The sequence below is a fragment of the Antedon bifida genome, chromosome 10 (assembly GCF_963402885.1).
Source record: "Antedon bifida chromosome 10, ecAntBifi1.1, whole genome shotgun sequence".
NCBI lineage: Eukaryota > Metazoa > Echinodermata > Crinoidea > Comatulida > Antedonidae > Antedon > Antedon bifida.
Genome location: NC_136235.1, coordinates 21372727 through 21384714, shown reverse-complemented (window position 1 = coordinate 21384714; position 11988 = coordinate 21372727). Strand labels below are relative to the sequence as shown.

The 11988-nt window shown below is 29.9% G+C and overlaps 1 protein-coding gene across 4 annotated transcripts in view; it reads right to left on the bottom strand.

Annotated features, from left to right (window-relative positions):
- Positions 1-247: 247 nt before the first annotated feature.
- The window catches only part of LOC144854780 (secretory carrier-associated membrane protein 1-like), a 20278-nt gene continuing 8537 nt past the window's right edge, over positions 248-11988 (bottom strand). For 2 of the 4 annotated variants that reach the window (XM_078712759.1, XM_078712762.1), the window contains exons 4-9: positions 11692-11800; positions 11204-11332; positions 10428-10593; positions 9541-9642; positions 5412-5550; positions 248-3849 (exon numbers count right to left, since the gene is read on the bottom strand). In XM_078712759.1, the coding sequence (XP_078568885.1) occupies positions 3670-3849; positions 5412-5550; positions 9541-9642; positions 10428-10593; positions 11204-11332; positions 11692-11800 (825 nt within the window). In that variant the 3' untranslated portion in view covers positions 248-3669. Of the gene's footprint in view, positions 3850-5411; positions 5551-6228; positions 6368-7191; positions 7325-9540; positions 9643-10427; positions 10594-11203; positions 11333-11691; positions 11801-11988 lie in introns of all 4 variants that reach the window. The other 2 variants (XM_078712761.1, XM_078712760.1) reach the window with 2 other exon arrangements.

Sequence of the window (11988 nt, the reverse complement as noted above, 5' to 3'; positions counted from 1 at the left end):
TTGATGTTGTACAGTTAGTTGATGTTGTACAGTTAGTTGATGTTGTACAGTTAGTTGATGATGAAATGATGAGATAAATATATATCGCTTTCACATTGCACAAACCGGGGTATCAACATCGACGTTTTGATTGGGTGTGAATTAAAAAAATTAAACTACTTTGGAGTTGAACAGCTGAATGCAATGCGCCGGAAACAAACCTGGGTACACCATAAAAGACTAGTTCTAATAACAGACTTGCAACAGATTTACATTGAGAATACAGTTTATTAACAATCTAACAATGAAAAACAATGAATTTACATTTGTCCAACGTATCAGCAGGCTTGTAGGCCCAATTGCTCAAAGCGCAACAAAGTCAAGAGATGTGCAAAGACAGAGTGAATGTGGACGTCTAAAGACCAGTAAGTTTATACACCAATGTGAAATATGCTTTGCAAATAGTAGGTCTAAAACATGGAGGTATTTAACCTCCACAGCCACTGGCGCAACAGCTAAGCACTCACTGCAATCCCATAGCTTAAGGCCTCAGAGCATAAGCAACCCCAATGCAAATATGTAGCTTAGGAGTGCTAAACCAGGGGCATTTTCCCCCTTTGTTACGCCACTGTTATTGGCCGAAATTACAGAAAATTCTTAGTGTATTGACAGTTGTATTCTCAGTTTAATAATGAAGTTAAATAATACATATAATAAATACTTGTTCAATGAACTTTAACCTTTGAATTAGAATTTTTGCATGGTTCTTATTTACAGCCAGTTGAATCAATAATAAACAATTGTAATCAGAAACGTTTGCATTACACAGCAAAAGCCAAGCAACAAATGATACTGTTACGTACAACAACACAGTTCATGCAATCAATAGCAAAATTATTATAAAGGTTTTTGTGAGGAATGTTAGGGTATCTCTTTCAAACTGGGAAGGGAATTTAACTATTGGTATACATTACATTATAATTACTGAATCACTAAGTCAGGGGTCACTAATGAAACCACCGTAAATGGTTATCTAGGTCCTAGACTATGTATTATACCCTAGTTGTGATTAGATTGTCACTACACGGTATCTTGATGCAAGGATGGGAACAATTGAACTACCCCACTCCCCCATGATAATACAGGTCTAAATGCAATGAAATCATACATTCTATCCAAATTACATGCCAATATTACATATCTATCCTAAATAAAATAACTGAAAATTAGATGAGGTGGTAGATATTTATTATACCAGAAAAAAAAAAAGATATATTATTTAATTCATACTAGTCTGTACTGCTATAGAATATACAATTGATAATGTGTTCTCATTCATACCTACACCATTACAATACACAATTTATGGCTATCAAATACATTCTTATTCTAATGCTGTATTATTAAACATTAAAACCATATCTTTATAATGAGTAAACATCAACACCAACTTCAAATTTAAACTAAAATGTTTTATCAAACATCGATTGTGACACGAATGGGCTTTTAAATTATGCAAAAAATTAACTTTACATAATTAATAAATGTAGCAAAACTGTCATGGTAAATATAAAATTAATCAAAATTCACCAGTTTGAAAGAGATAATAAAATTCATGCTTTTTTAAAACAAAATGCTGATTTCCAGTGATCAATTATGAAATAGCTATGAAGCCGACACAAAACTGAATACTGTATTTCTTTTTTTTCACAAAAGATATGATACTCGCTTTCATTCTTGTGAGAAATGCTGCCTAAATGTTTAACACCACAACACATTTTATGTACAGATGTCGGAAGATTGAGGTTTTAAATATTTACTGCTGTTGTTTAATAAAAAATGAAACTATATTTTAGTTAGTTTTACTTATCAATGAATGAAATGTGAATCAATGCAATTGAACTAGTATTCTCTTACAGTACATATGGATATATTAATACCATTAAATATAGTTATACTATACACAACTCATAAACAGAAATGCAATAATTTAAACAACGAATAATCAACATATATAATTACACATGATCTTTTATATATTTATCAGTAGGTTTATATTTCTTATACTATCAGTGGCAATAAATGCCAAATGTAGGTACATCACTATAAAAACAATAAAGAAACATTCCCATTAGGCATCAACCAATCATATCCCATAATAGCATCAACCAATCATTGCATTTGAATGGCAAGTAGCAAACTTGGGACTAGTGAATTAAAGTATATTTTTTGGATTTTGTACGTACGATAATTAAAATAAATCAAAATAATGCATATTTCTGTCCGATTATTTGTATTCCATATGATTAAACGGTTTCAATTATGTACATTATGTGAGAAAAATCACAATAATACAGAATATATAAATATACATATATATATATAATATATAAATGGCTATCCTACAGAGAAACCATTGGATTAGTTCAACAAAAAGTCACAAATTTGGTAGTTTATCAAGTCGAGTCTGAGTATTAATACATTTATTTTAAAACAATTATAAAACTATCAGAATCAGTAGTAACTACTAAGAAATAGCAGTACATGCATTGATTAAATAATTGCATTATAACAAAAAATTATACTAATACTAAAGGCATGAATAATCTAAAGCTCGCTCTCTCAAACTAGTTTGACAAAAAAGTGTGATGTGCCCAAATATGTAGTGATATACCCAAATATGGTAGTGATATGACATCATGTCCATATATGGGCACATTACATTTGGTTGTCACATAAAGTTTGATAGTGTAGACAGAGCTTAAAGTATATTTTATTTTAAAATTGTTTGTGGTTTTTTAAAATTGAGTCTAGATGTGACTAAGATTCCCAATTGAGACAAACCTTGTACTGAAGTATAAAACATCTCAGAATGACAGACAAGAGAATCTCAAGAATTGTTAGGAATATATTGCTTAAAACATAAAAAAACTGAAAAATTAAATCGGTCAAAACAGAAATATATCACCCAAATTTTTCTTTGGAATATCAGAATCATTTGGAATCTATATCTATTTGCTTTAATCGACAATATATGATTATTTTCACTAATTCATAACTGCTAACAATATATTATATTTACAATTCAAAGATTTTGCAAACATAGTTGCTATGGAAGAGTTAAATTCAATTATCTTCCATTTTAATCAGTTCAAAACCCTATCTTTCAGAAACAAAATTTGTTAGCATTGTATGCTAAAATGCCACCAGTGTAAACAGGGCCTTAATTTTATCATATGTATTCACATGAAGTATCAAATCAAGAACCTTGCTAGCAGGGCTAAGAAATGCTCCATTTTATGTTTCAATTTTTACTTTGCTACAATTGTTAAAATTAAATCGAATCTAATAGTTCTCTTGTTATTTTCATTAGACACCATATTCTTTACCAAGTATTGTAATTTTTCCCCTGTAGATGTGTTCTATGATGAATTGTTAATATAAATTGTAATAACTGGTTACCTATTATAGTAACCATGGCATTCCGCTACATAATTGATCGTTGTTGTTGACTAACAAGGTTAAGGGAATGACTATCTAACCACCACCACCACCTAAAACTAACTTATATACTTTCCACACTGTCCTGTGTTCAACAACATACACAACTTCATCTTATAGGTAGTAGATCTCAAAAACCTCTAAACAGTAACATTATTTAAATAATTTAAAACTCTTTCTTCTAATTTATTACATTTGGTTATTGCCGGCGCTGGCACCAGTGAACATTCCAGAAGCCATACCACTTGCTGCTCCCTTAGCTGCTTCCTTGGTTGCGGTTTGAACACCTGGGTTGGTCACGACGCCACGGGCAAACTCTTCTTGGGCTTTCTGGAAACTTGCACCGGTACTTCGGTACAAGGAGTGTACCTGTGAATGGTTGTTGTAAGACATGTTATCAAAATATACTTATTAATTTAACACAAAATATGATACTAAAAATTTGGTTCATACATTTTTTAAAAACATTATTTATCAAAAGCATACTTTTGTTTTATGTTCATTTCAAAATATAAATATCTTTTTTTTAAATTATGTTTTATTCATGAGAATACTGCAACAATTTAATGGAAATTCATTAAAATATATATTTTTCTTTTGCTTACATGCATTAATAGAGAATACTATTAATGCATAATGAACATTCATTGATACAGTATAACAATATTAATATACAGTGATATGAATGGTATGTGTTGGTGTTTTGTTATTGGATGAAAATTAAACTTGATTATTATAAAAGAAAATATGCAAATAAATTATTATAGGATTATTGTAAGCAAATATATGTTTTATATTATTTAAATAATTGTACATAAAATAAAATATTGATAATTATATATTACATAATATGTTATTTATAATGTATTATTTAAAATTGTAATTCAACAGATTATAAACAAAAAAGTAAAATAAATTTAAAAAACATTTTGTTAAATTAAATTAGAAAATAGTGAGTTAAGAAATAAGCTTGTTTTTTGCGAAGCTTTTCCAAAATATTGAATTAAATTTAAATTTCCACCACCATAAGAAAATTAAAGAAAACAAATAAACATACACTAATACAAACATCATCAGCACGTTCATAAGTTATTTACCCGGGTTAAGTTGACTTCATCGCTATGTTTGGTGGGTACATCACCAACTTACCCGGGTACATCACCAACTTACCAGGTAGATCAGCATCTTACCTGGGTAGATCACCAACTTACCAGGGTAGATCACCAACTTACCCGGTAGATCACCAACTTACCCGGGTAGATCACCAACTTACTCGGGTAGATCACCAACTTACCCAGGTAGATCATCAACTTACCCGGGTAGATCACCAACTTACTCAGGTAGATCAGCAACTTACCCGGGTAGATCAGCAACTTACCCTGGGTAGATCACCAACTTACCCGGGTAAATAACTAAGCATGAACATGCTCATAGTACTCAGCACACATTATTACAATACAAACTCTGTAATTACACTGTACAAACACACATACAAATTACAAATACTATCACTACAGATCTCAGACACTAAACTGTACTTACATTAACACTCACTTCGGTCAATTAAAACAAAAAATCTAATAACAAGCAATTAAATTTTCATTGCGATATTATTTTTATATTTTCCAAATTATTAATTTATTTATAAACAATTTATTCATTTTGTGGCAGAAGGAAATTATATTATATTTTGAATTTTAAATTGATTTATTTTATTATTTTATTAATCAATTTAAATCAATCTATCAAAAGTTACATTAATTTAAATACAAACTTGTATCAATAATTATTTTTTTTGACATTTTTAATTTAAAATTTGAAAAGACAGAAACTATATATCATCTGTATATACAAATTTGTTTGAGCATATTTACTAGTTGTTTGGAGACTTTTCACTTTACCAATGCAGTTTGTTTTGGTCATTTTCATACCTTTTTTAGAAATAATAGATTTAATGTAGCTAGTACAGTGAAGAGGATTGCAACTATCATCATGATTAAACCAGTGGATATGCGTTGAGCGTTGTACATGTCACCATCGGTCAACACTTCAATGGACACGATCCAACCGCTAATGACATTATACAGTGACAGTACACACAATGAGTAGAAGATGAAGGGATGGAAGTAGTGAATATATGAAAAGAAAGCAGCAACGTTAATAAAGCAACAAAAACAAAAAAGTGTTACTAAAATGTTGCCATGATAACATATGATTTTTCTTACTTTAAAAGCTCTTTTAAACTAAAATGTAAAAGTTTGACAAAATTATCAATTTTATTTTGTATAATACAGTTAACTCTGTTGTCCACCATATTTAGTTTAGCCGGTCTGGATTTCGATTGTTTGAAAAATAGAAAAATTAATTTCAAGGTGTATCTGTTTTATTTTAGTATTAACAAATGCAATGTTTATATTCTATAATTATATCCTTTTTTGTATAGTTATTTAAATATTGTCAACTACTTTTCTTTTCTTCGATGCCAATTTGTGAAATATAAAGCACTGCATATACAGCAGATTCTATAAGATAATGATAAACTAATGAAATAAATAATTATATGGTTTTTCTTTTAAATAATAATGTAACTACTTTTAAAATTTGAAAAATTAGATGTTACCATGATCAACACTACTATAATACCTTTGTGCAATATTAAGCAAATCACAAGAACTATATACAACTGTTAGAAGTTTTTAAATATCTTATAAAAATAACATATTATTGGGTTCTGGTTTGCGTTAATACCTTCTTGATGAATAAAAGATTTAATGTAGCCAATGTGCTGAACAGTAAAGCGACTGTCATCATGATAAAACCAACTGAAAGACGTGAGCCTTTGCTAGATTCACTGTCCGTTAAAACTTTGATTGTTACTATCCAGCCACTAATATACATGATGAAAATTGTAAAAAAAAAACATGAAATATATTGGGTGTTTTAATTTTCATTTGATTTTGTTATCTTCATGACCAAACTCGGAAATCTGAAAAGTAAATATTTTGGCACATATAGCGTTTTATACGTATACTACTTGAGCTTGTAAACTCCTATTAAAGTAAAGTTTCTGAAGTAATAGTTGATATAGAGATGAAAGGCTGTAAACTATGGCGGCACAATGGATTGGTTTGCCTCTAATCCAATTCATCTGAGACAGTACTCATTCATTAAATAACAGACGATTTATGAATTAAAGGTAACACATTTCTGAAATATAGTCAACTTGCCCAAAAAATAAATAAATAAATAATAAAGCAAAAAAAACAAAACAAAATTTAATTTGGTTTCTGTAAATCCCATTATATTCAGTTGTTGGTAATTTATTTAAGATAGATGCTCAAACAATGAAATTTTAAACAGCAAGATATTGTACAATAAAGTCTAGAAAAACTAAAACCAATGTACTTTTGTTTACCTGTGTCTTAAATTATTATTATTTTAGAAATATTTTCAAGCATTAGTAGGCCTTTTCCTTGGCTGCTTAATTTTACTAATTGTAATTGTCATAACTGGACTTATAACTGAAGTTTATGAAAATTTTATAACATAATTGCTTTTAATATGCGTTGTTAAAAGAGCAGCACGCACGCAAACCTGATATATTTTCAGATGATTTCAATATTAGTAAACATTCACCTACATATAAAGTATTTTTTATTTAATTTTTTCATAAGCAAACAAAGAAAATAAATTGAGTGTTTGATTAAATACCTTCCTAATATAAAATAGTTTTAATACAGATAATGCAGTGAATAAAATGGCTACACACATCATCCACAAACCAACAAACGTTTGTCCACCTGATGAACTATTGGTTAACACATTCAGAGCTACAAACCAGCCACTGTCAAAGTTTAAAAACATTTTTTTAATAAAAATAACAAAATGGTAAATTTATCTTATTATTAAGAAAAAACAAATTCTAAATCTAATATAATAAAAATAATAATAATAGAGGACTGATGTTCGTAAAGAGAAAAAATTAAACCTAAATCGTTATTAGTTTAACAATTTCAAGGTACAACAAACGCTGTAAAAAGATGGTGGTGGTTGGTAGGGATGCTACTAGTTGAGGACATGGTTCATGGATTATATAATTTATGGAGAGGGGTAGTCAATGAATTTTCTACTTTTCGAGTCATATCTCGCTCTTTGAATAGAGACTACTGTTGGTTTCTCCAGGTAAGCTAGGCAAAAATAGCTAATATTATATCATTTACCGTCTAGCGATTGGTTGAAAGAGCGTCACATGACAAAATGTAGATTTAGGAATTTCAAATGGTGCGTTGGACAAAATAGTACATTTAGACTAGAATAGGCAAAGTATATTTGTATAATATTGTAAACAAATTCATCTATTGACAAGAAAAGGACCGATGAAAAATGGAGGGCAAAAAAAAATTATGGTAATACTTTAGACTAAATAAAGTACAACAAAAAAAAGATCTATACACTTGTCATTGAACTGGGCAAACTTCACTATGTTAGCCTATATTTGCTTTGTGCAAGTAATTTGTCTTATTTATTTATTGTCCTGTCATTTTCATGTTTTTATTGTCATTGTTCGTTTTATATGTATAAGGTTATTGCCTTAAAAACGCATTTTGAATTTTTCCCTCCATTTTTTGCATTACTTTATCTATTTATCTCATCTTATATTTTATCTATTTATCTCATGTTATATTCTTATGCAATCTGGAAATCAATTGGAATGAAATTAAACTATTTGGTATGTACACAGTTTACATTTTTTTTAAATTATATGAAACTCTCTGCTAGACTTGGTATGGATTCTAAATGTAACTAATGTATTCATTTTATGATCTAATTTGTAAGCTGATTTATAACAAAATGTACTAAACATAAACGGATCGTTGGGAGGTGAATGTTTAATACTCGCAGAAAATGTGCAAAAAACATGTTTAATTGTAAAAAAAGAAAAAAAATTGATAATATGTTATGGTGATTTGACAAAGGGCAACGTAGACAGAAAATGGTATGCATGGTTGCACAATTAGGAAAAAATGCTTGTGTAAATGTCGATTATTAGCATAGTGTTTGCTGTATTTGGAACAAAAGCTGATTCTAATGATGATAAACACTGATGGTGTATGAAGATGACTTAGATCACCTTTTTGAGATACATAGCATCCAATGTAGCCAGTAAGGACCAAACACCGCCCATGAATAACATCAAACCGCCTACAACTTTTGCTCCAGCACCATCTTGTTTTACTACATGAATGCCATTGATAAACCCGCTGCGAGAGTTAGAATATTGTATCAAAATATATTTGCATGATTCAATATAACACGTCCATCAATGTGATAAACTACTTGTTTCTTTAGTTCCTACCAGAACCAGTGTCACTGAGACTGAAGTGTCTGGCAAAATTCATAAGAGATTTTGTAGGTACAGTACTAAATAATTGTTTGACACAAGAATATGATACTGTAGGACCAACAATTAGAAATGTTAGACTATAAAAAAAATTAATATAAAAAAGGTCTAAATATTTGAGAGAAAATGATCTCTGAAAAAAATCAGAAATTTAGTAAGAGTACTTATGAGGGGATACTGTGAGGAAAAAAATGTAGTAAAATATATTTGACTCTGTAATAAAGTAAAAATATTAGGATCATTTAAATGCATAAGAGATTTCAAATATGGATACCGTATTTATTTGAATCATTGGCCATTTGATGGGGAGTTTTTTCGATGTTCTAGTTCTATGGGGGGGGGGGGGATTTTTTTTTTCTCTCGAGGAAAGCGTTTTTTTTTCAAATAAATACGGTATATAAACATTTTATAGATATTAACAACATGAATTAAAGATTTCATCACATATTATATCAACAAACTAGACATTGGTGAATAAAATGTATAATATGGAACAATGCTGTGAATTCTCTGGAGTTGTATGTTGATATTGGTTTATAGTATTTAAATAGTAAGCCTTTTAATTGGTCAAATATAAGCAATAAATAAACAAATCACTAAAACTTGTCATAAAATGATTTGACACATTACTATGTATTGAAGTAAAATGAGATACGTACCATGTGCCCCAACCATCCAATCCAATGGCCTGTACAACATTAGCACAAAATTGGCAGAAAAATACAAAGAAAAACATAAAGAAATTGAAGGAACTGTCACTCCTATAGAAAAAAAAAGACAAAATAAACATTAGAAATAAAAAACCATTAATAATACATACATATATTAATAATACATACATATATTACATTAATTAAATATTTGTCTATAACTTATCAAATTAGCATGAAACTTCTATCAAACTAAATTTAAAAGTAAATATTTTGAAAGCATGGTAATTTGGTTACAAAAAAATGTTCTTTTTTTAAATGTTTTGAAATTATGTAGAAATTTAAGTCTAATTCCGCTTTTAAAACATGAATAAGTTTTCTCTACATTGGAATTAAAGTCTTAATATTTATTAAGATTCAAGTCATTTTATTGGTCCACTTTAAAATGGAAATTTGATTTGCTTGGCATAAATGAAACAACAAAGAAAAATACATCAAATTGCAAAAGGCAAAGTTCATTTTTTTTGTTAAACTTATGTCCTTTTAGTTAAATTATTAAATCTAATAGCGCCGCCAACTTTTTGCTTTTTAAATTTTCTTAAAAGATCATGCATTACAAAGTATGTAGTACTTATTCACTAATTTATGATGCAACCTAATTTTAATCTTACATTTTTTAAATATTGTTTTCATTTTATGGATACCCGGTTAGATCAAGACACAACTTTGCGCTGATTACTAGCTGCATTATGGGAGTATGTTTCCATACGTGTTTGATCCAAAAAATGACTGGGGTAATAATGTTCAGCGCTTAGAGGTTTCACAACATTAGGCGCTATATAAATCCAGGATATTATTATTATTATTTGGATGAAAATGATGAAATGCTGATTTACCTGAAGGCCTTGTACATAGGTCGATACCAACAGACAAATGAGCATGGACTGAACGCTACAAACCAGACAATTGCAAGACCAAATGTTGTCGCTTTACCTCCATCTGTTTTTGAGAATAGGTACGCCATGGCGCCAATCAAATTCAAGAATAGGACTAATACATAAACTGAAATGAAATTGACGATATGAAATGCTTTAAAATATGGTATTATAAGCAAATGTGAATGGTATCACAATTATGACGCACAAACTATTAAAATATGATAAAAAATGGTAGATGGCTTGATGAAGAAAGAAACAAACCGTGATGCTGCCTTCTCACCTAAAAGCTTTATACAAAGGCCTAAACCAACACACATAAGAACATGGATTAAAAAGTACACAGAAAAATACAGCTAAGCCAAAACAGCGTCCACTATGACTGACTCCTGTGCTGATGTAACCAATAGATATCAGCACATTTATAAATAACAACACACCATAACCTGAAAGACGTCAATCATTTTATTTATTACGCTGCAATCTACACATTTTACCCAACAGCCAGGGGCGGATCCAAGTGGGACCCAGTCGGCCACTAAATTTTGCAAATTGTAATGCAAAAGATAGGACATCAAATTAAGGCCCCTCCTATTTCAAAATCTGACACTGACAGCAGAAAAGAATCCTGCTAGAGAAGAGTAAAATAATGAATGTTTTATATTCATGCAATTCAATTATTTGTACCATTGCACTCATAAACATTCATTATTTGTATATTATTGGGCTACACTTACACATCCACAAATAATATCCAGTTTTCACTGTACGCTGAAAGTCCAAAGGAATGTCTACTGAAAAATCTTGATAAAAGCAAGGCTGGATATGTAACCATGTCGGCAAAGGAGGCCAGTTGTTTTGTCGTGCTAAAAAATAAGGTAAATAATTAAGTATAATGAATGCCAGTCAAAGATGCGGTCAAAGAAATGTGTTCCTCCTCTTTTAAAGTAGTTGATTCTGTCATGTACACAAATGTTTAGAGATAAGGCAAAGATTTATTAATATCAAGAAATAATGCATAACGGGCCAAATGAGCAATGTGTGTCCAGTGGCAATATGCAACATTCAAGCGAAACATTTCCCCTAAATAAAAAAGTATAAATAAAAATATAAAATAATAAAAAAAGAGCTTTAGACTTAAACGACTATTGTGAGATTAGCAGAGAATGCCAAATTCTCCTATCACGCTAAATGAGACTGTATAGTTTTAATGGTAACAACTTACTGTTATATTGAGCATTATTAATTTGTTGTTCTCGCCTTTGTAGTTCGGCTGCTTTGCGTTCTAATTCTTCTTGTCGTCGTATTAAGTCTTCATGTCCAGCTTGCACTGCCTATGGGACAAAAAACACAAATTACGTGTGCCAGACCAGGTCATACTTGGTGGGATATCAAAGGTAAATAATCTATTCCTTTTGGTCCTATTCTTTAACATGTACATGACCCACTATACAATCTGAGCCAGGCAATGTGTGTATCAAGCTCCATCTACACTATCAAACTTTATGTGAGAAAAAAGTAT